General features: G+C 50.8%; 4 protein-coding genes across 8 annotated transcripts; 1 reads left to right on the top strand and 3 right to left on the bottom strand.

Annotated features, from left to right (window-relative positions):
- The first annotated feature begins 12 nt into the window (after window positions 1–12).
- LOC111077833 (leucine-rich repeat serine/threonine-protein kinase 1) lies at window positions 13–9,139 on the top strand. 2 transcript variants are annotated; one of them, XM_022372258.2, is made up of 11 exons: window positions 13–170; window positions 1,012–1,171; window positions 1,249–2,514; window positions 2,580–4,448; window positions 4,527–5,012; window positions 5,075–5,450; window positions 5,517–6,596; window positions 6,662–7,189; window positions 7,260–8,092; window positions 8,155–8,587; window positions 8,655–9,139. In XM_022372258.2, exons 1-11 carry the CDS (start codon window positions 152–154, stop codon window positions 8,874–8,876), a joined length of 7,272 nt encoding a protein of 2,423 aa, XP_022227950.1. In that variant the 5' UTR covers window positions 13–151; the 3' UTR covers window positions 8,877–9,139. The 2 variants fall into 2 exon arrangements, with proteins under 2 accessions (XP_022227950.1, XP_022227949.1); XM_022372257.2 differs by lacking the exon at window positions 13–170 and adding an exon at window positions 717–933.
- LOC111077836 (glutamate receptor ionotropic, kainate 2) lies at window positions 9,098–13,100 on the bottom strand. The gene is made up of 13 exons (XM_022372260.2): window positions 12,707–13,100; window positions 12,226–12,386; window positions 11,941–12,157; window positions 11,493–11,882; window positions 11,267–11,430; window positions 10,981–11,211; window positions 10,715–10,918; window positions 10,575–10,659; window positions 10,236–10,512; window positions 9,974–10,175; window positions 9,691–9,916; window positions 9,361–9,623; window positions 9,098–9,291 (listed from the first exon to the last, which is right to left on the bottom strand). The coding sequence occupies exons 1-13, from the start codon at window positions 13,098–13,100 to the stop codon at window positions 9,136–9,138; spliced, it is 2,970 nt and encodes a 989-aa protein (XP_022227952.2). The 3' UTR covers window positions 9,098–9,135.
- A 24-nt stretch (window positions 13,101–13,124) lies between these two features.
- LOC111077837 (glutamate receptor ionotropic, kainate 2) lies at window positions 13,125–16,804 on the bottom strand. The gene is made up of 14 exons (XM_022372263.2): window positions 16,526–16,804; window positions 16,301–16,461; window positions 16,011–16,233; window positions 15,556–15,948; window positions 15,334–15,497; window positions 15,039–15,269; window positions 14,776–14,979; window positions 14,637–14,721; window positions 14,295–14,571; window positions 14,032–14,233; window positions 13,750–13,975; window positions 13,577–13,689; window positions 13,363–13,512; window positions 13,125–13,301 (listed from the first exon to the last, which is right to left on the bottom strand). Exons 1-14 carry the CDS (start codon window positions 16,632–16,634, stop codon window positions 13,125–13,127), a joined length of 2,715 nt encoding a protein of 904 aa, XP_022227955.1. The 5' UTR covers window positions 16,635–16,804.
- Window positions 16,805–16,906: 102 nt separating this feature from the next.
- Window positions 16,907–24,308, bottom strand: LOC111077826 (neprilysin-4). Of its 4 annotated transcripts, none has more exons than XM_022372249.2 (5): window positions 24,210–24,308; window positions 19,158–20,815; window positions 18,080–19,088; window positions 17,587–18,012; window positions 16,907–17,152 (listed from the first exon to the last, which is right to left on the bottom strand). In XM_022372249.2, the coding sequence occupies exons 2-4, from the start codon at window positions 20,808–20,810 to the stop codon at window positions 17,687–17,689; spliced, it is 2,988 nt and encodes a 995-aa protein (XP_022227941.2). In that variant the 5' UTR covers window positions 20,811–20,815; window positions 24,210–24,308; the 3' UTR covers window positions 16,907–17,152; window positions 17,587–17,686. The 4 variants fall into 4 exon arrangements, with proteins under 4 accessions (XP_022227941.2, XP_022227939.2, XP_022227940.2 ...); XM_022372247.2 differs by lacking the exon at window positions 24,210–24,308 and adding an exon at window positions 23,908–24,019; XM_022372248.2 differs by lacking the exon at window positions 24,210–24,308 and adding an exon at window positions 21,560–21,665.
- Between the last annotated feature and the right edge of the window lie 1,416 nt (window positions 24,309–25,724).

The raw sequence follows: 25,724 nt of genomic DNA, 5'->3' as shown, positions 1-25,724 counted from the left end.
CCATCGATGCTTTACCACCTCTAGTAAAAAAGGTAAACAAAGTGAAAAAAGAAATGTAAAAGTTGTTATAAAAAATGTTTAAAATTAGTGACGAAACTCTAAAGTAAAGAAGAGTGAGCAATGTATTAGATGCAAGCCATTTTACAAAGCGATGAGCGACTCCGATGAAGGTACGAAAATAACTCTGAGTCACAAATGCAGAAATAAACGCTTTCCATATACAAAATATGCCCATATTCATCATTCGTGCGATGTGTGGGAGTGTGTGAGCATATTGAAAGCTATTACTCGCATGAACTCACAGACAGGCCATTAAATTTCCCCCTGTAAAAATGTTATTGGTTTTTCAAAAACACGAACAAGTGTGACCCCCCCGCCACTATAGCTGTCAATGAAGCGCGCCAAGATTGTAATTTGAAATTGCTCCTCCACACACACCCTATCACATCCATGTGAGATGTGGAGCGCAACTAGTGCGCTTCGACCAATGGGCCATTTGACACCCAAGCAGAAAACCCAAGCCGACGCTTTCAAATCAGTGACGGACGGGGACGGTGGTTCTTGACCAGCCGCAACAGTTGCTTTTACTCGTCTTGCGCAGTGGTGCGACAGTCTATGGGCTTTGGATCAACGACCACGGAACGATAGCGTGGCATGGCCCCGGCCGTATCAATGACAGACTCCAATCGATTTTCCAGTCCTCAGTTCAGTTTTCACCAGCGCCCTGTTCAGATCGCATTTATTTGCTGTCCAATCGTTGCTTTAATTTATGTGGCTTGGCTGTCGGTCGGGGGCTGGCTGGGAATGATTGCATAATGTCCTGGAAATTTGTGGAGCAGCCCAAGCCGGGCACAGAAACAGCTCTAGAGGCCTGCGACTATTTCGTCGATGAGGTCACATACGTCTCGTGTGGCCCAGGAGGGCGCAGACCTGGTAGAGGAGGGGAGGGGTGTTGGCTTTATTATCCATATGCTTAACCTAAATACGTATTTCTTTTCTTTGTGTGGATAGATGCCCGGGAGGAGGTGCGACAGATCAAGCATGGAGAGCTCAGGGCGGCTGTTATCGAGGGGGATGAGCGCACGGTTCGTGTCCTTCTGTCGGCGCTGGGAACCGAGCGGCAGATTATAGTCAATATGGCACCATCCGGCGCCAACACGCTGCTCTTCACGTAAGTAGCCAGATGTGGCATCCCATCCACCGCTCCAGCGCTCCTAACTCAACCATCATCATCAATTATTATTTTAGAGCCTGCCAGTCTGGCTATGAGAGCATCACCCAACGACTGCTGGACGCCGGGGCTGATGGACGATCCCATGCGGTGACAAAGTATTCCCCGCTGTATGCAGCCGTCCACAGTGGCCATCTGGGCATCGCCAAGCTGATGCTTGACCGATTTCCAGAGCTGATCCAACAGCCGACAGTGGAGCGCTGGCTACCCCTGCACGCGGCCTGCATCAATGGCCACATCAAGCTGCTGGAGCTGCTCATTGGCTACAAATATCCCGACTACCTCTATCAGACATATCGCGACGAGGAGGGCCAGTGGGAGTGGCGACTGCCCTTCGATGCCAATGCCCATGATGTGACGGGGCAGACGAGTCTCTACATAGCCAGCATTTTGGGCAACAAGCAACTGGTTGGAGTCCTGCTCAAATGGCAGCTCCACTGCAGACGCACGCTGGGCGACTCTCGCAGTTCGGTTAGCACTCCCATAACACCGACCAGGAAGCGCATTTCCTTTGGCATCCAAGCCATCATGTCAAAGCTGCATATATCCGGCGAAGCGGAGGCCCTGGAGGAGCAGTCACCGGCAGAATCGACAGAATCGCAGCGTTGTCCCATCAACGTGAATTTGTTGGGCGGTGCTGCGAGAGAAACGGCTCTGCTGGCTGCGGTCCGTGGCGGGCATTTAGATGTGGTGCAGTCGTTGCTGCAGCATGGGGCCAATCCGAACATTGTGGCCAAGCCCGTGGAGGATCAAAACGATCCCAAGTGCAGCGAGGAGATCTACGGGCTGAGCAATGTCCCGATTGCCGAGGCCTGCAAGCAGCGCTCCCTGGCCATGCTGGATCTGCTGCTAAAGCACGGCGCTCGCGACGACAATGGCTCAGCCATCAGCATGGCCCTGGCTGGTGGCGACGAGGCAATTTTGAGTCGCCTGCTGGCGCGTCGCGTTCACCCGGACTCGGACTACAAGATCAACAAGAAGGGACTGCCCACACCGGTGGAGGTGAATGTGTTTCTGCCCTCCACGAGCAACATATCTACAACCTACAGCGCCATGTTCCCCAATGTGCCCACCATCGTCGACTGGCATAGCCTGAGCTCAAGCGTTCAGCTGACAGTCGTGCGGGTGCCTTGGCTCGTCAGTGGAGTGCTGCTGCTGAATCCCAAACTGCAGTCCCATCCCAGGCTCACCGAGGTGTCGCTGACTGCCATCACACGGATCGACTTCTCGCATAATCTGCTCACGACCATTCCCCAGGAATTGCTCCACCTGGTTAGCCTCAAGTACGTGTTGAATGATGCACTTGGTACACACTCCCAAAATGTAATGCTCTCTTTCTCCCTTCCAGATATCTAAATGTGGCCCAGAACAAGATCACCGAGCTGCCTGCGCCCATGGGCAAGGCGTACAGCTGTCCCGTACTGGACGAGCTCTTCCTGCAGGACAATCAGCTGACAACTCTGCCAGCTGCCATTTTCCATCTGCCTGCATTGAGCATTCTGGACATCTCGAATAATAAGCTGCAGGAGCTGCCATTCGATCTGTGGCGCGCTCCCAAGCTGCGCGAACTGAATGTGGCCTTTAACCTGCTCAAGGATCTGCCGGTGCCGCCCATGCAGACAAGCAGCTCGGTCTGGAGCCTGGACAAGCTGCAGCTGCAGTCCTTTGATGAACCCGCCTCGAATAAGCCGCGCAACCTGACCCAGCAGGAGCTAACACATCGGAATATTTGGTCCGCTTCGCTGGAAATCGCCGATAATGACATGAAATGGCACCAGGACCAGGAACTGGGTGACGGCAAGGCCCCTGGGGCAGGAGCTTCACAGTTGAGCAGCCTGAACATAGCCAACAATCTGTTCAACAGCATTCCCGCTGCCCTGCCCTGTCTGGCAGTCAATCTGACCCGCTTGAATATGTCCTACAACAGTCTGCGTTCCATGGGTCATGTGACCAGCTACCCTGCCACGCTGAAGCAGCTGGATCTGAGCCACAATGAGATCTCCTGCTGGCCCAGTCTGCCTCGCATAACCGAATCAGATCCGCATTTGCTGTGCTACAGCTACGTCCAGGTGCCGGAGGGTCAGGAGGAGCCCACCTATAAGTCATCAGCGTCGAAGGGCAACGCCTCCTCCTTCCGCGCTTCGGTGCTGAAGAGCGTCTGTCGCCACAGACGCCACCTACGCTTGGAGGCGTTGCGCACTCTCATCCTGGCGGACAATTTGCTCACGCGGATTCAGCTATCGACTGACGATGCCACAACCCTTTTCAATGAGAGCGAGGACGCAGACTGGAGTGTGGTGGGGGTGAGCAAGTCCAAGGTGATGTTTCCAAATCTCTCCATGCTGGACATGACCAACAATTGCCTTAAGGAGATCCCACCATCGCTGCACGAGCTGAGCAGCCTCTCGGTGCTGAATATAAGCGGAAACGTGAACATAACGGAGCTGCCACCCCATCTGGGACTGCTCTCGAGGCTGTGGAATCTCAACACACGCGGCTGCCTGCTGCAGGAGCCACTGCGGTCGATGATCGATAGCAAGAAGCACAAGACAATGGACATTGTGGGCTACCTAAAGTCCATCTACGAAGATGCCCAGCCCTATGCGCGGATGAAGCTCATGGTAGTGGGTGTGGCCGGCATAGGCAAGAGTACGCTGTTGGATTTGCTGCGCCAGGGTGTGGGATCGGGGTCCAGCTCCAGCTCACATCGGTCCCGAGCCAGTGAGAATCACTGGGCCAAGAGGATGGGCCATGCGCGTAGTACGTCCCGCTCTCAGCGACATTCTTCTACCTCAAACTCAAACATATCCACAGTGGGCGTGGACATTGGCACCTGGATATGCGAGAAGCGGAAGCGATCTCCCGGCTCGCACGGTCCAGTGGTCTTTCGCACATGGGACTTCGGTGGACAGAAGGAGTACTATGCCACGCATCAGTACTTCCTCTCCAAGCGCAGCCTCTATCTGGTTCTGTGGCGCATCAGTGACGGCCACAAGGGTCTGGCAGAGCTGCTCCAGTGGCTGGCCAATATACAGGCACGAGCTCCCAACTCGCCCGTCATCATTGTGGGCACCCATTTCGATGCAGTGGGCGAGTCCATCTCCGCCCAGCAAGCCGAGCACCTGCAGCAGCTGATTCGGGAGAAGTTTATTGCGATACCGGATGCAGAAAAGATCGGGCTGCCGCGTGTGATTGACTCAATTGAGATAAGCTGTCGGTGAGTGTGTGTTCTCCAAATCCATATCCATATCCAGCCGTAAAGGTATTCAAATACTGACTGACTGACTCCTTGCAGCACATTGCACAACATCCATTTACTCGCCAACATCATCTACGACACCTCGATGCAACTGCGCTCGCCCGGCTCCAAGGAACCGATGCTCCTGCAGAAAATCCCTGCTAGCTACATTGCCCTCGAGGACATTGTCCATGTGATTGCCTGCAATTTGCGGGCGGCGGGTCGCGATCCAGTGCTGGATGCTGAGCAGTATCGCCGCCTGATCACCGAGCAGATGCGTATGCACAACTATAAAAGCTTTCGGGATGCCGCTGAGCTGCAGCAGGCCACCACCTGGTGCCATGAGAATGGAGTCCTGCTGCACTACGATGATGCCACCCTCAGGGACTACTATTTCCTCGATCCGCAGTGGCTGTGCGATATGCTGGCGCATGTGGTTACGGTGCGCGAGATTAATCCCTTTGCGCCGACGGGCGTTATGAAGTTGGATGATCTGCAGCTGCTGTTCCGCAGTGTCCAGGTTCAAGGGAACGGCATTCGCAGGTGAGTCGAAACCTAATTGCAGCTCTCCTTAGACTAATTTCTCGCCTCTCTCTGGCCTTCAGTTATATTGTCAGTTTGTTGAACAAATTCGAGGTGGCCCTGACCTGGGACTCGCGTACTCTACTCATTCCCTCCCTGCTGCCACTGCAAGAGGGGGCCACGCCCAATACTGGCACTACGGTGAAGTTGTCGCAGCGTTCACGTGGCCGCAATTTGGGTTGCTCCGTCTCGCAGGAGCTGAATCTCAACAATCTTATCTACGAGCAGCGTTCGCACCGCACTTCACCATCTACTTCGTCAGCGGCCAGTCAAGGACTGCGTCGCATTCTTCTCATGACGTATTTCCCCTCGGGCTTCTGGTCGCGCCTGATCACACGGATACTTGCCGATGAGCAGATCGTTGAAGCCATCCGAAGCGTCTATGTGGCTGCCCCAGACGTAAGCAGAAACTGTTTATGCTTCTGTTTCTTTTCCCATTCATAGACTCTGGCTCTCTTGTTCCAGAAATGCGTAGAGTTTGATTTACGCCTCTCACTGGAGCAGGACACACAGTGGAATCTGTGGCAGACGGGCCTAGCTCTGTATTATGGAGCCATCATGATCTTTCGCATCTGGGAGGTGCCCTTCCAGTGCAACGAGCGAACGCAGCCTTTCCGCACGGCAGGCAACCGATTCAAGCTCAAACTGGATGGCATCTGGAGCGATGTCAGCTTGAGCTCCTCGAGCATTTTGGAGGTTTACTTTCCCCTCCATCATGTGAACATCTATCAGGAGCTGGACGACGGAGAACGTCAATTGCTGGCCGAGCTGCAGCCGCACATGTCGCAGGTGGCGAAGCTCTTGGCGCTGACTGTGGATCACATCGATTTGCTGCTGGAGGACTGGTATCCGTCGTTGGGCACCCGGTTTGTGCACACTTCTGAGGGTCGCTTCCTGATCAGCCGCATGGTGTTGTGTCCACGCTGCCTCCGGAAGCTGCAACAGCAGCACAGCAATGAGCCCGCGGACCGAGAGATGCCTGCCCTGGGATGCAATAGACCGAGTCGTAGTGGCAGACGCGGCGCTGGGGCATACTTCCTGCACGGCGTTGGCGATCCCGGGGATGATGGTGCACTGAATGTCTTCTCCGCTTATCTTAATGCAACAGCGCGGAGGGAGCGACGTTCCGAGGATTCTCTGGGGGCAGGGTCGGATGCGGACTCCGGTGTGGGTCCCGATTCTGCCGGCTCCTCCCGCAACACATCCGTGGACGGACACCCGGGCTACCATTTGCCGGATAATTCCAACGTTTGCTACGCCTGGATGATCGAAGAGTGCATCCTGTCCGTGTACAATCAGAGTAAGCTTAGCTGCCCCGTGCATCTGGAGCAGTCGATGGCCCAGCTGGCGCCCGATGTGATCTTCGCCGATATTCCCGACAAACACACCATCGCCACGGAGTGCATCATCAAGGGCTCGCTCCTGGGTCGCGGTGCTTTTGGCTTTGTGTTCAAGGCCAGCTGCAAGCTGAGAGGCGCGCGATCCTTCAAGCCTGTGGCCATGAAAATGCTTCAGCCAGTGCCGCCTGGCTCCCGAGCCAAAGAGGTGAGTCATTGCATTTACGGATAGCACATTTATGCTTATGGACTCCATGTTCATTTTTCTTGCAGAGCGCTCTGATGGCCTACAAGGTGGCATTGGGAAAATGGGATCGGGATCCCTTGCAGCACTCCTGCAAGGCGTATTGTACCGCCCGGCAAGAGCTCGCCGTTCTGCTCACCCTCAAGCATCCCAATATTGTGCCCTTGGTGGGGATTTGCATTAAACCACTGGCCCTGGTGCTGGAGCTGGCACCGCAGGGCAGCTTGGACGCTCTGCTCCGGCAGTACCGGCGCAGCGGAGCTCACATGGGTCCGCACACTTTCCAGAGTCTGGTCCTGCAGGCCGCACGGGCCATTGAGTATTTGCATCGTAGAAGAATCATCTACCGAGATCTGAAGTCGGAGAATGTGCTGGTCTGGGAGCTGCCGCAGCCGCACACCGAGGACAGTCCCCGCAACCATGTGCACATCAAGATTGCCGACTATGGCATTAGCCGGCAGACAGCGCCCAGCGGAGCCAAGGGCTTTGGCGGCACCGAGGGATTCATGGCACCCGAGATAATACGCTACAACGGCGAAGAAGAGTACACAGAGAAGGTAAGTCGTGCGTTGATTCCACCATTACACAGCAGTCAGTCATATGTGTGAGTGTTGTGCTTGTTTCCAGGTCGATTGCTTCTCCTTTGGCATGTTCATCTACGAGAACATAAGCTTGCGACAGCCGTTTGAGGGGCACGAGTCCATTAAGGAGTGCATCTTGGAGGGCAGCCGACCGGCACTCACCCAAAGGGAGACTCAGTTTCCGAGCTGCTGCCTGGATCTCATGGTGCTCTGTTGGCACGAGCAACCGCGTCGTCGTCCCACAGCGAGTCAGATTGTGTCCATACTTAGTGCACCAGAGTGCATCCATTTACTGGATGTGGTGGCCCTGCCGCACGGCGAAAAGATTGTCTGCGGTGTGTTTCAGTCGACGGTTGGCATGGGCGATGATGAACGATCCGGCTTGGAGCTGTGGCTTCCCGCTTTCGGAAACCGCATCGACATACTTGATTGCACTCCCTCCGGCTGCCTGGTGCAGTGCAACAGCATCAGTTGTGCTCCACAGCCGCAGGTTGGCCCACCCAAGACCCCCGAGAGCGGCGCCCAATCCCGTTCCCGGTCTGCGCAGCGCCAACCCAAGATGAACATGCTCTGCTGCTGCCTGGTGGGCGAGGCCATCTGGATGGGTGACGTTTCCGGCAACCTGCACGCCTATAGTACCACCACCTACGCCCATTTGTTCTCCTACATGCTGGATCCGGCCATCAAGTCGGCTGTGGTGAGCCTCGTCTACATGGAGTTGATTGCCCGCGTTGCCGTGGGCCTGCACAATGGTCGAGTGTTCCTAGTCGATGCCACAATGATGCCCAGCAACTGCGCCTTTGCCGAGGGCTCCTTTGTGCTTACGGAGATCTGTTCCGGCTTTGTATTGCACGCTGCCTGCTCAGTTCTTGTCGATGGGTGAGTTGGACACAATCATTGGCAACCCAGGTATAACCAGGTATATTGTGTATTCCTTTCAGGACTTATGAACTTTGGTGCGGTGAAATAGCCGGCAAGATAAATGTATTCCCGCTGAGCGAGTCGGGAGTTAGTGGCCATCAGGCGCTGTGTCACAGCGAGGAGCCCAATCTAATTGAGGATGTGAAGGTGGCTCGCCTGTGCAGCAATGAGAGCCACGTCTTCAGTTGCCTCTATCCCGGCTGCATGGTCTACCAGTGGGGCGTGACCTCGAAGCGCATCGAGAACAAGTTGGACTGCTCCAAGCTGCTGCCGTGCTCCGAGTCGCTGCAGAGCATCGCCATCGATGAGCACGTGAGCCTCATCAAGTGCCAGATTTCGGCTCTGGCGGCGCACAACACAGAGCTGTACATAGGCACCACTTGGGGATGCTTGATCGTGGCCGAGCTGCAGACGCTGCGTCCCATAAGTGTTTTCCGACCCTATGAAAATGAGGTAAGCAAGTGCAGCCTGCCTTTCAGCCCTGAGCTTTGACTCTAGCCCTTCTTTTTTTTGTTGTTAGATAAAAGCCATCATAACGCTTTCAAATGACAAGGTGCCGTTGATCGCCACCATTGGGCGTCGGTATCGCTCTCTGATCTCCCGCTACGTGGACTCGGCTGAGCCCTCCAATGCGTGCTCTGCAGTCAGCACACCCACACATGGTGCCGCGAAGTCCTTGCCGCCAGTTGATGTTGATAATCATATCCATTGCCTGCTGTGGCGCGCCAAGCACTGGACCTAGTAGACCCTAGTAGATCTCAACGACGACTTCGGCGCATTGTTAAAGTATTCCTAATCCACTTACACGCGTACACATTATTGTTGGCACTCGCTGGACTCTGGCTAGGATAGGAATAGGACTAGGGATAGGGATCTTCCATCCAGTTGCATAATTGCTGCTTTCTTTGCTTCCAGTGACGTCTATCCCCAGTGTCTGCTACACACAACACACAAACATTCCATTTTTCATAATAAAATTTAATAAAATTACTCATAGAATCTCATGTGTCCGCCGAGTCTTGGGCCATGGATGCCACCGACATGGACGACTGACGGCTGCGCGAATAGATGGAGGCGGAGCTCTTCAGCACCCTCACATAGTTGTTGAAGTCAATGACGAACTGGAACTCCTCCTTTAAGGCCTCACGCAACGGCACCTGGCAGAGAAATGGATAGAAATCGTAAGACTGCTGCTCTGGCTGGAGTGGCGAGAGTGGATGACCTACACGATAGTGGTGGGCCTTCTTCATCACAAACAACACCCAGCTGATGATCCCGTACAGCAGGGCGCAGCAGCTGCCCACGAGTAAAACGAAAAACACGCCCTCCAGGTTGTTCATGTCCAGGGGCGTGGCATCGGGTGTATCCTCTTTGGTGGCGCAAATGCCAGTGCCCACCTCATTCCACCACTTGTTCTTCATTTTCTCCAGCACACCTTGCTCCTGCAGCTCCAGTAGAGCATTGTTGAACTTATCCCGATGCGGCCAATCTAGAATTTGGATGATACATGTGGATGCTACATGAGGAGACAGAGAGAGAGAGAGAGATTAGCTTACTCTTGCGCATGGCTATGCCATATCCCTTCTCGTCCAGCGCGTCGCCGATCTTCTTCAGATTGCACTCCCGCTTCGTGTTGTACTCAATCGATGTGGACTCCATCAGAAAGGCGTAGTGGGTGCTGGTCTTCACTCGCAATACGCCCTCTTGGTTGTCCTCCGTTAGGTGCTCGGGATGCTCGGTCATGAATTGGTTCATCTTCTTGTAGCGATCATCCTCGGATGTCTAAAATAAAACACATTTAACCGATCATTTTCGGCACCCCGAATATCTTGTAATTACCAAAAAGAAGTTCCTCGTGGAGCCCGTTCGTTTGGCTCCGTAGACAACACCATCTTTGTTGTCAGCCAGATCGTCAACGCTGTTGATCAAACTCTGCGGCTTTTCAATTGTCAAGAAAGCAGCTAAATTGGCGGTATATGAGGACACAACAATCAGGGTAAAGAACAGCCAGAAAGTGGCCACCGTTCGAGTGGACAGGGCTCTGCAAAAAGATTAAGAATGGCCTTAAAATAAGACTTAAATGAGGCTGTTGCGAACCTACTTTGGTCCGATTTCCGAACCCTGCTGGAGCAGAGCGCCCGTGGTAAACCAAATGGAATTGCCAATAGTAAACTGATTCTCCAGCTCTTCTGGCTCCTCAATGCACGGATATGGATTGTCCCATTCGCTCGGCGATAAGCGACCCAATATGAAGAAGCTCAAAGCTACGCCCAAAAAGGAAAAACCCAGGAACCACCACACCTCTTCGGAGAAGGGATCCATGAACGTAAAGAGCTCAGGAGTGGCCTTCTGTGGCTTCAAGTAGAGAATGGCAATGCCTAAAAGAATTCTGTACATTAAAAGATGAAGTTTTAAGGGGGTTTAGACAGGTGGAACATACCCAGATTCATGAAAGGTATCGTAAAGTCAATCGCCTCTTCACGCTCCGAGGTAATGGTCAAGTCTGTGATGGCCAAGTCGGCGCGCTGTAATCAAATGGAAGATGAATGGAAATGAATGATTATGAAACTTTGCTCTCACCCCCATCATAATCTCCCTCAACATGCCCGTGGATTCGTTGGAGGTCTTGTTATACGATCCATAATCATTGCCACCGTTCACAAAGGTAAAGTTGAAGCCCAGTTTGTCGGCCAGCTCCTTGATCAGATCCACTCCGTAGCCCTCGTACTGACTGTTTCCCTCCAGCTGCTTGAATGTCTCCACCAGCTGTGCATAGGGCTTGTTCTAATGGATGAATGATCAGATTTAAATTGTCCATATAGAATTAATGTCTATCTTTTGCTTACCGGCACCGAAAGCAACACAATAAATGTTTTGTTGGCCAGCGAGTTGTCAATGTTGTCGAACTGGGCTGTGGTGGCCGCCAGGCGTTGGGCTCTGTATTCGCGCTGTTCGTCCCAAGTGCCCACCTTGACAATACCCGAGGGCTGCAGCTCAATGACATCCAGGTGATATCCTTTGCGGACATTTCCCTCAAAAAAAATGGGTCCGGTGAGCAGGCGATCAGTGAGACGCAGCTAACGAATATAATTTAAATATTCCTATTCATTAGTTCGTTCTGCCTCCACTCACCGTTCGCATATAGTTCTTGAAGGAGGAACCATCATCCCGGACACTCTCTGTGCGCTGGGAGCAGTTCTGTGGGACTGGCTTGAATGGCAGATTCTTCAGCGTCTCTGCGAATAGCTGAACGGCATCGTAGGTGAGAGCCATTTCCACGGTGATGGGACAGGAGCCTTCGAAAATGTTTTAAATTTAGCTAAAGGTACTACCGATGGGTTGATAAATAGTTGACTACCATTTCGAAACTCATCCTGATCACTGGGGTAGCCCAATTTCATGAGCAGCTCCTTGACGGCCATTTTCTCGGGCGAGAAGAGGCGCAGCCCTGTTATATTGGCCTCACTGTACTTGTATTCCTCCAGCTCAAACGAGTGAAAGTCAAGGTTTCCAATTATGTACTTGTAGTCCTCATTGATGATGCCCACCTGTTGCGCCTGATTCAGAAACTCTGGCATTGTCTCACTGGAGCCCACGACCACAATTCGATTATCCACGGACTTTCTCACCCGCCGCAGAACCTGCTTGTAATTGCCATTCAAATGCATGTCATAGCGCAGCACCGTGACCACGGGCCCGTTCATCCCAAACAGCGTGGTTAGTTCATTCAGAATATTTAGATAATCGGCTGAAAGCGGAAAAATAAATTATGGCACGAGAATCAATAGCAGACAATGGAAGCATACCCGATTCGTAGAGGAATATGAATCGTGTCCAGTTGAACTCGGTGATGAGGCTGTAGAGCGCCTTGGCAAGATCCGTTGGATGTGGATGCAGATTGAAGCCCTCGGCATACTCGCTCATATAGGAGTAAATGTGCGGAATGTCCATGGCATCGCATATGGACATCAGATGGACGGCAGTGTGCCGCGAAGAGGGTCCAAAGACACCCGCAATGCCCGTCTTCGAATAAAAAGAAATTTAATTACTTGCGAGTACTAATCCAGATTGGAAGTAGGCTATTGAACTACCTCCATCATCCGGCAGAGTCGACCGTAGCTCTGATAGGCATCGCCATAGTTAACCTCCGCCTTGAGGGATGTCAGCGTTGTGCCCACCTCCTGGTTGGCTACATCGATGGCATGATCGAAGACAATATTCATTTGCTCCGTATTCTGGTCGGTGAGCAGACCTTAAAAATGTGGAATGATTTATTGCCGCTCTTGCCGGTTGGTTTGTTTATAAACAAAATTTTGACCTCATCGAGCAGCGGTCTATCGCCCATTCTGCTCGGAGACCCAAACCCAAACAAAACAAACAAATCGAAATACATACTAAAATACGTTTTTATGAGCTTTCGGCGTTGATGGAACGAACAGCTTGTTAAAAATAAATCGCCCATTGCGAACGGTTTGTTATGAGCTAAATTAAACAAGAGCAAAGAAAACTCACTCGCGCGACACACATATTTTTCGGTGGATTTTTTTCCCCTCGATTTTCGGAATTACTTACCAATGGGGACACTTCCCAAGTTTTGGAAGCTGTCGTAGCTGCTGCTGCTGCTGCTGCCATAGCCCTCGTATTGAGCGCTGTGCAGCGAAACTCGGCAAAAAATAATGACGAACAAAGTGAAAATATGTTTGCTAAACATTTTAATAGTTATTGTACATATCATATAAATAAAAAATGTATATGTACGTTTAAAATCCACACAAAAATATAATACAGAAAGATGCGTCCATTCGGAATTCCGCCGCACACTTGAAGAGAGGAGAAGAGCCGCAACACAACTGACAGATCGAATGGATGCTTTCAAAATGCCAAAATTTGGAAATATTTTTGAGTGAAAGTTGCCCAAAGCTTCTGGGAAAAGTTTTGAAAGAAAACTGAGTGCCAGCAGTCGCATATACTCTCGTATGTAACTCAAATATCAATCATCCTGCTCGGCTGGCACATTATCCTCGGAATCCGTTTTCAACGACTCTATGGAGTGGGAGGAGTTGCGGCTGCGGGAATAAACTGATTGGGCGCTCTTCAGGGCACGCTCGTTCTCCGAGAAACGGATGACAAATTTAAACTCCTCAACCAGAGCAGCACAAAAGGGCACCTGAAAGGAAGCAACTGTGAGAGATCTGGTTTGGCTGTAAAAGGTTGTGTAGATGTTTTACCTCATAGCTTTTGGCCTTCTTGAATACGAAAATGCACCAGCAGAAGATGGAAAAGAGGATGGAGATGATGGTGCCAACGGCCAGCACAGCATAGATACCACTCAGATTGTCCACACCCAGCTCTGAAGGACCATCGGAACTGCTTTTGGCCTAGAGCACACACACGAATGTAACGATGGAACAGCTGGCTGTTGTAATACTCGCAAAAACTTACACTGCAGACTCCGGCTCCGATCTCATTCCACCATTTGTTCTTGAGCCTGGCCAGCACACCTTGCTCCTGCAGCTCCAGCAGTGCGTTGTTGAACTTGTCGCGATATGGCCAATCTGAAATGAGTATGCCATAGCTTGCAGCTGATTCGTGGGGATCTAGTTCTGGTCACATACTTTTCACCATGGCTATGCCGTAGCCCTTTTCATCCAGTGCGTCCCCCACTTTGGTTAGATTGCACTCCCTCACCGTATTGAACTCAATGGAGGTGGATTCCATGAGGAAGGCGTACTTGTTGCCAGACTTTACCTTTTCCACCCCATCCTGATTGTTGTCCAGCAACATGGACGGATTGTTGGTCATGTATTCGTTCATTTTCATGTAGATGGGATCTTCAGAGGTCTGTGGAAATCGATGTTAATTAAAGTCATTCCCTTGCAGAATATATGACGTCCTACTAGAAAGAAATTCCGTGTGGATCCTGTGCGCTTTGCCCCATACTGAACATCCTCCTTGTTGTCGGCCAAATCCTCAACGCTATTAATGGGACTGGTTGGGTTTTCGATGGTCAGGAAGGCAGCCAAGTTGGCCGTGTACGAGGACACCATAATCAGGGTGAAAAACCACCAAATAGCAGCTATGGTACGTGTGCTGAGGGATCTAAGGGCAGCGAAAGATTGTTACAGAAATCGACTGAACGCCTCTATGGGAATTGCAATACTTGGGGGCGATTTCGGAGCCCTGTTGTAGCAGGGCACCTGTCGTGAACCACAGCGAGTTGTTGATGGTGAACTGATTCTCCAGCTCCTCTGGCTCTTCGATGCAGGGAAACGGATTGTCCCACTCCGTGGGCGATAGTCGACCCAGAATGAAGAAGCACAGGGAGACACCCACATAGGCAATGCCCAGGTAAAGCCACACCTCTTCTGAGAATGGGTCCATGAAGGAAAAGAGTGCCGGCGGTGCCTTCTGAGGCTTCACATACAAAATGGCAATGCCTGCAGCAGAATTTCACATTTAATTATTATCGAAGTGGAGGAATATATTGAACGGATGGCCTTACCCAGATTCATAAAGGGTATGGAAAAGTCGATGACTTCTTCGCGTTCCGATGTTATGGTCAGATCGGTAATGGCCAAATCAGCTCGCTGTTGAATTGATTCATTATATTCATGTGACTGAAAGTATTCTTTCCGACTCACCCCTTCGACGATTTCCTTGAGCATTCCGGTGGTGGTGTTTGTGGTCTTGTTAAAGGAGCCATAGTCAATGCCACCGTCTAGGAAGGTAAAGTTAAAGCCGAGCTTATCGGCCAGTTCCTTGATGAGATCCACGCCATAGCCCTGATACTGATTATTGCCAATCAGCGTATCAATGCTGTCCACGAGACTGGCATATGGCTTGGTCTGGAATCGAGACAGCTCATAAAACTTCTCAAACCCAATCCAAACTTGTTCCCACTCACCGCCACGGATATGAGCACTTTGAATGTCTTGTTGACCAGCGAACCATCATCGATGTCATTGAAGTTGATCACTTGCGCTGGCCGCTTGAACTCAAACTCCTTGCCCTCCTCCCAAGTGCCGACCTTGACGAGGCCACTTGTCTGCAGCTCAATGACATCGAAGGTGAAGCCCTTTCTCACATTACCCTCGAAAAAGATGCGACCTGTGATGGTTTTCTCCTTGAGCTCCAACTGCAAGAAAGTCAAGGATGAATATATGTGTAGTCCTCGGGCAGCTATAAACTGTTGTGCACACCGATCTCATGTAGTTCCTGAATGTGGAGCCATCTGGTTGGACATTGTCATGTCGCTCGGAGCAGTTTAACATCTGTGGCTGGTAGGGCAGGTGCTTGGTTGTCTCTGCAATCACTCGCACTGCATCGTAGGTCAGCGCCATGGCCATGGTGATGCTTGATGCGCCTACAATTTCAATATAAACCCATTAAAGAGCGAACTCATTTTCAAAAAATCTTCTTACCATTATCTGTTGGTTCGCTTTCGCCCAGCTCTTGATGCAGTCTCTCCACCAGGTCTCGTACCTCCTCCTGATCAGGCGAGAACATTCGAATGCCCGTTATGTTCGCCTCACTGTACTTGTACTCCTCCAGCTCGAAGGTGTGCAAGTCCAGATTGCCGATGATGTACGTGTAATCCTCATTCATGATGCCCACTTGCTGCGCCTGCCGCAGGATCTCGGCCACACCCACTGTGGATCCCACAACCACAATGCGACTGTCCTCTGACTTTCGTATGCGTCGCAGCACCGACTTGTAGTTACCGTTCAGATTGAGATCGTAGCGCATGACCTTAATCACGGGCCCCTTGATGCCGTACAGTGTCATCAGGTGGTCCAGAATGCCCAGATATTCGGCTGTGATTGGAATTAGATTAGTTGGAACTTGCAAAACGCAAATGCTAATGTGGAATGCTAACAGGACTCGTAGCAGAATATGAATCGGGACCAATCAAACTGCTTGATGATGCCGTAGAGAGCGTTTGCAATGTCCTCCTGATGGGGATGCAGATTGAAGCCATCCGCCTGGGCATTACCCGAGAGATGGGGATATACGAAGGGTATGTCCTTGGAGTCGCAGGCATTGAACAGATGCGAGGCCGTGTGCTTGGCAGCTGGCCCAAAGATGGCACCCACTCCGCTCTATTCAAGGGAAGTTTCTGCTTATTTTATGCCGAATTAAAATAAAAATCCCCGTTATCCAGCTCACCTGCATCATATTGCAGAGTTGGGCAAAGGCCTGGACAGAGTTGCCATAGGCCACCGCCTCGGTTTGCCCCACCAGTGGGACACTCAGCTCGTTGTTCACCACAGAGATGGCGTGCTCGAATGTCTGCCGGATTCTGTCCGTTTCATCGTCTGTGATAAGGCCTGCAGCATGCTTGGTTTGAGTGAAAGTTTTGGTGGGAGAGCGCAAACTGAGTGATTTACTCACCCAGGCGTATGGCCTGTCCGCTGGCTGCACCATAGGAGCTGCCTCCATAAATCTGTCCCTGTACTCCATGGCAGCCCAGAAAAGTAAGCAAAATCAGCCACAACTCCATTTCAATCAATTATGGAAACAATATTTGACAATATTTCATTTCCCGTTCGGCCGCTTTCTTGGCTATTTCTGATTTCTGATTGGTTTATGTATATAAATATAAGATACATATATTTTTGGAACACCCACTAACACCGAACGATCTCCTCCTCAATGTTCTTCAGTGGACGAGCGCACATTCACAACTGAATTTTCTTCCATCGAAAATTCCCACTCAAAAGTTTTCCAAATTTTGTTTCAGCTTTTCAGTGTTGAAATAGGCCACGAAATATTGAAAGTTTGTGTATTTTATTGTTCATTTACATACATACATACAGACATATACATAATTAGAATTATCACAAACATAAATGGTTTAATTAACTAAGGATATTGCAAATTACAAGTAAAAATAGTTAATGGCTAGGAAAATATATAAATTGCAATTTTTGGCACATTATCTTTGCTGTTGTGGGAGAAACTTCCCACACGCTGGATCCTTGACTTGTAGCAGGGCAGGGACAGTCTGTTATACGGCAACTGAAAGGTAAATAAAATATTAGGCACGATGATATTTTGCCATGCAGACAGATATTAACATTAACCCCCCGCCAGATAAATGTATTTATAGTTGCGTATCAATGCACACTCCAACCCCTCGGCGGCAGCCTAAGTAGCACACACCAATTGCGTTTTTATTGGAAAGACAATTGGAGAGAAGTTTGTGCCCCGCGGCAAGAGCTGAACTGAACCAACTGCTGAGCATAAATCACCATTAATTAAGTGTGTGAGTGCGGCCCAATTGAAGTGTTGGCACAACATACCAAGAGCCGGGCGTCTGCTAAATGCATTGCTGGAGAATGTGAGAGGGTAATCAGCACTTACTCCACCCTAACCCTACTCCCTACCCCATACCCCAATCAAAGTGACACCAAAGTGAAGCAACAGGGGAGGATCAAAGTGGGGATACTCACCAACTGGCATGCATCTGGTGGGCGCTAGGACTGCGTGGCGTGGAATACATCTTGTACATATGTATAATACTCGTAGGCTACAGGTAACTGCGTCGGGTGACTACCACACGCTGCACTTGGTAGAGGGATTCATGGGCGTGTCGGCTGCACACTGAAACTCTCGGGCAAAGTCGTAGGAGTTCGAGAGGGTGCCAATGACGCGGAAACGTCCCGGACTGTGGATGGCCGTGTTGAGCTTATTGCGAATGGCCTCCGGCCGCATGGCGCCGCACCACACCTGCCCGAAATTGAGGAAGAACAACTGCGGTGCGGTCATGTTCAGGCCAGGCAGCATCTCGTCGTCCACCTGTTCGGGATGGTCCTTCAGCCAGCGCTTGTAGGCATGGAAGGCCTGTCGCAGTCCACCATTATCGGCAATGTTTTCGCCTGACAAACGAAAGATCTTGTGTGAGGAGCGGAAGGGGGAGATTCAGAGTACGGAGCCGCAACTTACCCTGTGTGCTCTCTCCGTTGAGTACGATGCCCACCTCATCGACCGTATAGTTGCTGTACTGGCCAATGATGCAGCGGGCACGCTCGTCGAATCCCCGTATGGAGGAGTCGGTCCACCACTTGTGTATGTTGCCATTCCTGTCGAAGAGTCGACCCTTGTCATCGAATCCGTGGGTCAGCTCGTGGCCAATGACCACGCCGATGCCGCCAAAGTTCAGCGACTTGGGAAAGTGTCGATGGTAGAACGGAGGCTGCAGAATGCCGGCGGGGAACATGATCTGGTTCTTGTTGCGGCTGTAGTAGGCATTCACAATGGCCGGAGCCGTCTGCCAGTTGGTCTTGTTCACGCGCTCGTGCAGCTTCGTCTGCTCCGTCCGGGCCGTGTGCAGCAGCACATTCAGCGTGTTCTCAAAGTACTTCTCGGGGTTGATGTCGATGCCCGCGTACTTCTCGTTGAGCTCAGCCGGATTGAGTATGAAGTCCGGATAGCCGATCTTCAGGGACATGGCATTGACCTTCTCCTCGGCCAGCTGCTTGGTGGTCGGGTCCAGCCAGTCCGTCGTCTTCAGTATGTCCCGGAAGGCCTGCTGCAGGTCGTGGGTCATACGCAGCGTGTCCCGCTTGCTGTTGTTGTCAAAGTAGCGAGTGACGAACATGGAGCCCACCGCCATGCCCATGTTTGTGTTCACCTGGGCGATGCACACCTTCCACCGCTGCGGACTCTCCTCCCGCCCGAACAGGGCGTGGTAGAAGGTCTGCTTGATGTCGTCGAAGCGATCGTCCACGTTGTTGATGCGGTGCCGCACAAAGCGCCACATCATGTAGTTGGCAATGGTGCGGGGCTCTGTCTCGGCCAGCAGGTTCACCAGCTGCTTCATATAATCCACCGCATAGATGACCACCTCCTCGGTCTCGCCCACCTCCCGATCCTGCAGCGTAGTCAGATATGCGCTCCAGCCGATCTCCGGCACCACTGCCCCCAGTTGCTGCAGCGTCATGCGCTTGTAGAGCTGTGGGAAGCAGGGGAACTATGTATAGAACTTTGTTCGTGGTTCAGGGTTCTCAGGGTGATCTCTTACCTTGGTGACGTTGAGACGCTGCTCCGCTGGCGCTGTGATGCCCGCCAGCGATGTCTCGAACGCGATCAGCTCTCTGGCCGTGCTTAGGGCATCCCGTCTGGCAGCCCCCATTTTGTGCATCACCTCGGACATGTAGCGCTGGTAGGCCATCAGGTACTTGCCATTGCTCGGCTGCAGAAAGTACTCGCGGGTGGGCAGACCCAGACCCGTCTGATCGAACTGAATGATGTTCTCCTCGGAGTTCTTGATGTCCGCCCCCACCCACTGCACGATGAGGATGTCGTTGTTGAAGCGCCGCAGAGTGGCCGCCAGCACCTGCCAGTTGAAGTTTGTGTCGCTCCACTGCTGGTCGAGCACTGGCCAGCCGCCCAGTTCCTGGATGAGAGTGTGCAACGGCTCCAGTCCGCGCCTGGACAGCAGCTGGCTGTTCACACAGGACCTGTACAGATGCTTGGCCTTGAGCTGGGCATCGTGCTTCGGCTTTAGGTACTCGCTGGTGCTGGTGGCGGAGTGCTGCGGATCCACCTCATGTTTCTGCTTGTCCTTGGCATTGGGAGCGGGCAGGGCGGCGGCCACTTCCTCCTTGGTCTTCTCGCGCGTCGGATCGATGAGGCGCTTCCGCTTGGTGCTGTTGGTGAATCGCTTGTAGCGCATCAGGATGCGGTTGAGCAGGTGCCTCCGGCTGACAATGTGCCGGCGCAGACGTTTCGCCACCAGCTCGGCGGCCTGGTCCGTCTCTGTCTCCGGCTCCATGCCCTGCTCGTTCAGCTTCAGGTTGTTGCGCACTTGAATGTTCCGTTCCTCCGGCACGATGGCCGTCGGAGTGCTCTTCTCCAGCAGATTCCGCAGCACGAGGTCGAGACTCTCGCGCAGCATTTCGAAGGTGTCGAAGCCAGCCTTGTCCTTGGGAATGGGGTGGAGCTTCTCCCAGTTGCCGCAGGCAAACTTGTAGAAGTCCTCGCAGGGATCCACCGAGGTGTCCATGTAGCGCTGCATGGTCTTGGCCTGGGCCAGGCGGATGCCGTCCCGCGTTCCCTCCTCATTCCAGAAGGACTGCAGGGCGGCGGTCGCCTCGCTGATCTGTGCCGCCAGCTCCTCGGCGCCCGCTTCCCGCTGCTGCTCGGCCTCGCGACGCTGGCGACTCAGCTCCAGCCAGTACGGAGCAAAGTCCTTGTATCTCTTGGGTGCGGACTTCGTCTGGTAGCGATGCAACTCACGCAGCAGCTCCCCATCATCGGGCTGGTCGCTGTCCGGCGCCGATTGGAAGTCCAGGTCGAAGCCGTTGGAGAAGCACTCGCGCGGCATGCCCTGGGGCAGGAAGGAGGTGCGCGAATCCTTCATCAGCGTGCTGCGATCCTCCAGATCCATGGTCTCCCCGTTGCCATAGCGATAGGGCTGGCAGCGCCTGGCCCGCTCCGCCATCTGCTGCTCCAGGTGGGAGCGCTTGGCCTGCGGCACTAGGAACTCGTCGTGGATCAGCTCATTGTAGGTCTCGCCCTCCGGAAGCAGCGACTCGTAGCTCTCCATGTAGCCGGGCATGTTGGAAGAGGCGGCCGCCCGCTGGTCCCGCATCCGCTGCTCGCTCAGCTGCAGCGCCGCCAGCATCCCGTCCAGCCGCATGATCAGAATTAGCACCAGAGTCACCGGCAACATCACCACTGGAAGCAACAGAAGCAGTTTGCAGCAGGTCAGACCGGGACACCACTGCACCCGGCCCGTCTGCTGGTTAACACCCAATCCCAGCTTGACTCCGCGCTCCCGGGCTGACACCGACGCCGACGCCGAAGACGATGCCCTGTGCACCGATGCCACCGATGGCATCGCTAGCTTCAGCTGGCTGTGGCGACTCATGGCACTCACTCACTCACTCACTGCTCGCGCCGCGGCGGTTATGCCCAGCCGCAGTAATTGAGCTAGCTCTGGTGGCCTTTATACTTTAATTAAACCCAATTTTTCGCGCGACGTAGTTGGTGAACCGGGCTGAGCTGAGCTGGACTGGACTGGACGCAACCGAGATCGCGAGTGTACTGTCGTATCGAGAATGGAGACTGAAGAACGGAGACTGTAGACTGCAGACTGCAGACTGAGGACAGCCGCGACCCGAGAGCTGTGTGAATTCTGCGCATCAGTTCGGTCGCGTTCGCATGGTCAACTCAGCTGAGAGATCCGCACGGCGACGTGGGGACGTGGGATGCGCAATCACGGCGCGCGACAACCAATTGAGCGCCGAGCACAGCAGCAACAGCAACAGCGGAGCGGCAGCGTCGGCGCCTAAATGAACGGACGAGCGGGGGTGTTCTGGTCGGAATTAGTTGCTTGGTTGTGGATGGAACTTGGAAGATTTCTTGGAAATCTTTGATATTTGTATGCAAATATTAAAAATTACATATTTGTCTACCTACTCTGATCTAGGATATGTCTTGATTGGGATCGACTTTGAAATAGGAACTGAGATATCAGAGATATCTTGGATAATGTCCCCTTGGCTATCATTGGACTTTGGTGTATCTACTTTAATTTACATGGATATAATTTAAGTAATCTGGATTCCTCAATTATCACTCCAAATGGTTATGTACATAAATATATGGGACTGATTTTAGTAAGAGTAATTTGGAACTTAGTTAAAAGTAGCTCTGGAAATCTGAATCTACTCCTATCTGGGTTTGGGTTCTTTCATGTACTGCCAATTGGATTTTGTAATTTTGAGTTTCTCAATGATCGTTTGAATTAGATAACTTCTTTGATTTGACCTATTAACCTCATTCAAGTACAAGTACAATAGCAGCAGATCCAGTTCTATTAATACGTACATATGCATATGTATGTATATATGTGTCTGTTAATCAACACAAATGGCAAACAAAAGCCACAAAGCAGATCATTCAGAAATTTGTGTCATTATCACTGGAATACGAGTAGGAGCAACAACAATCAGCAACAATCACACATAGCAGCAATAGCAACAGCAACAACAACAGTAATAACAACAACAACCACATCAATCAACCATCACATAAAAAGCACAGTAAGAGAGTCAACTCATGCACCTCCGCATTGACCTCTAGGCACCTCCTGCTCGTAACGATGCTCACAACTGAATTCTGTCTAAATTCAATCAATTTAATTTAATTTCACAAAACAATTGCAGAGCCAGGCGGACACTGGACACAAGCTTATGTGTGTGCGTGTGTGTGGAGCCTGAATTCTGAGAGGTACGACGAGTATTCCGCACTGGGAATGGATTTGGTTCGGACACTTGGAACATTCAATAGAATAAATCTAAGGATTGCCAGTATAAGGGCAAGAGTCTTATAAAGTCTCACAGCTGTTTATAATTAAATCAATCGAGTGCCATAGTTATTTATAATTTTGCACCACTCACACGCAATTGGGGGGAGGGCTGTAATCGCCGTGTATGCAATGCTACTCGTATAATGCAGTGTTTATAGAGAATTAAAGGTTCGTGAGGCGTAACCGAAGTCCATTTGGTTGGGGTTAGTATTACAAGATTATGCGGGTAATTGGCGGCATGCGATGCCATCCCATACAGACGCACCTTTCTCCCTGCCCTTCCCTCTTTTGCCCACTCCTAAACGTTCCGCTTTGCATATGCCTAGCCTATGGCTGGAGGGGTAAGGTCGGTCGGTCAGCAGAAGAGATGGATGGACTTTTTGTTCACGTCATGTCGGAATCTGAGTATCATGAACACTACACACGAAGGTGTATCTGCATGTGTGAGAGAGAGAACGCGAGTATCTGTGTGATGGAGCCCACATATGCATGTATGTGTGGGCGCCTGTGCTCATGTTTATGCGTAGCTGCCATTGGGATGGGATGTTGTGGTTCGTTCCGTTGTAATTGCAATTGCTTCATATGCTAATTTTGGCCTTAAACCTTTTAATTAGCGACTATGACCGAGATTAGCAAACTTGTCCATTTATCAATCAGAATCAGAATCAGTACTTGCATCCACTATGGTAGGGTACGTGTGTGGGATGACCTGCAGCCACAAGAGTTATCCAATGCTATACAATTTGCCAACGCTTCGATGGACTCTAATTGCAATTGCCTTTTGTGTTCACTTGATCTGCGGTTCAAGACCAAATCATCGTCAGGTGACCCAGTAACCGCACATGCTTATAATTTATGTATGTACATATGTACACATTGCATGTATATTAGATTGAGGCATCAGGTTCTGCGAAAGGTAAACGAACGAATTTGTGAATCAATCAATTGATCAATCAATAAATCCACTAAATAAAGCAAACCCGAAACGAGGGAGGAGTACAGATCAGTTGCAATTGCGGTTGAAGTATGACCTGAGGTTATCGACATCAGAACCCCGATGTATCCGATTCCAATGGATTGAATGGATTTTCTTAAAGAATCCATCACTCCACTGTCTGCTTTCGGTTAGAAGTTTTCCGCATCTCAAGGTTCAGCTTATGCTAATCGAATGCAACTCATCGTGATGAACTTTAAGTGTTTTTGCTTTTTCTATTGGACAAACCGGTTGGGCGCACACTTCATTAGACACAGCCAACTTGAACTTGACTTTGGCAGACGCCAAACGACAAAAAGTATTCCTTTGCACACCCGGAAAACACTCACTGACTGACTCACACTGGCACTCACACTGGTGGAAGGGTAGTCGAGGGTTTCTGGGCAGCACTTTATGTCGCTCTCAGTCCCGGATTCGGAGAAATTTCACCTCCAAAACAATTGAAATATTATGGAGTGTTACCGGTGCCTGTCGCTGTCGGTCGGGAACTGATTTCAGTTCGGAATCGGAAAACAGTTTTGCGTTCTGGAGAGGCTGCAGTCGTGGCTGGTTGAGGCATCTGCTTATTATCGCCCCGGGGTTGGTTTGCACGGAGTATCTGCTGTTTTATGGTTGGGTCTGGGTTTGGGACTGGGACTGGGGATGGTGGTGTCACCTGTTGCCACTGCTACCGCGGATTTGTTGGCTGCTCAATTGTCAAGCGATTGTGAGTAATGGGACCGATTAAACGGCATCTGCTTTAGAAAAAAGACGGAAAGACTCACCTGTCGCCTGGATTTGGTTTAATTGCTTAGCTGTGACTTACTTTCCGAAGCAATCTAGAAGGGAATCGTACGGAAACTTCGAGATCTCCAAGTGTAATTCCATTTAATCGATCGGTTGTCATTTTTAAAATTTAGTGGAGCTCTAAGCTGTCTGAGTCGTGTGTGTTCCATTCACGTTATGGCTTGTTAGCTGCCAGTATCACTTCAATTACAATTTATTGGCGGAGACCATAACTGAATATGCTCGACTCCATTGTCAATCTTGTTTATTCAGCTTTGGCTTTTGCTTACCTTTTTATTTGCCCCTCCAAAGCCACCACAGAAGCCAAAGGCTGTTTGACTAACGAATTGAATAAATTCTTTCTATGCGAGTGCCCTTTATTGGTTTATTTAATATTTTAGCACTCTGATTTTCCCCATGTCAATGTTTAATTAATTGGGGCAGGCAGCAGTGGGCGTCTTGCTTCAATCACAGGCGGCGTCATGTGCAAATATTTGACGTGTCTTAGGTGAAAACCAATTCTGAACACTTAATACATATTTAAATTATTTTCTCTCCTCTCAATGAATATTCATGGTACGTTCATTCATGGGTTGTATGCCAAATGGTTTATTTTTTAATTGCATTACCTTCACAGCGAATCAATTAATCTCCCACCGCATACGTGCATATAGATTTATTTGAGTTTCCATTTACTAATGCCGAGTCCCGAGAGGAAAGGCAAAATAGAGGGAAACCGCTGTGGAGGTTACTACCTACAACCTATAAAATATAAAAAAAGAATAGACTTATCTTCATCATTGTAGAATAGAAAATACATTTTTTTCCCAGAAATATTGTTTTTAAGTGTATTATTCACATGTTTGTCAATCTGCGCCTTCCTTGTTTCATATTCCGCACTGCCGACCAATATGAGGCCATCTGCTTCGTTGGCATACTCTGTAGGGCTCGGTTCAGTACGTATGTACATACATAGTACATTTGCCCAAACATTTCCCTATCTCCATGCGTAATCGTTTGAATTTCCCATTTTTAGGTGTAAATGTGTGTGTGCCATGTATTCTCACATACTGTGCTTGTGTCGGTTCTACAATTTTTGGCCGTTTGAACCGAAATTGGTTTTTATTCCCGTACTCAAAAAGAGTTAAGGGGTATTTGTGGTAAAAGTGGATGTGTATAACGCAGATAAGGAAACCTTTCCGACCCCATAAAGTATATATATTCATGATCAGCATCAATAGCCGAGTTCGATATAGCCATGTCTGTCTGTCCGTCTTGATGAGCGCCTAGATCTCAGAGACTATAAAAGCTAGAGCAACCACCAAATTTTGTTTCCAGACTCATGTGATATCATACTGCTACAAGTGTATTTCGAAATTTCGCCCCGCCCCTTTCCGCCCCTACAAGGGACGAAAATCTGTGGCAGCCACAATTTTAAAGACATCAAAAAAGTAAAAGCGTAGTGTCGTAGAGAATGACCATATCTACCAGATTGCCGAATCTGAACCAGATCG

Source organism: Drosophila obscura, unplaced genomic scaffold, assembly GCF_018151105.1.
Source record: "Drosophila obscura isolate BZ-5 IFL unplaced genomic scaffold, ASM1815110v1 contig_150, whole genome shotgun sequence".
NCBI classification, from domain to species: domain Eukaryota; kingdom Metazoa; phylum Arthropoda; class Insecta; order Diptera; family Drosophilidae; genus Drosophila; species Drosophila obscura.
The sequence above is the reverse complement of the archived record's forward strand: the minus strand, read 5'-3'. Positions and strand labels throughout refer to the sequence as shown.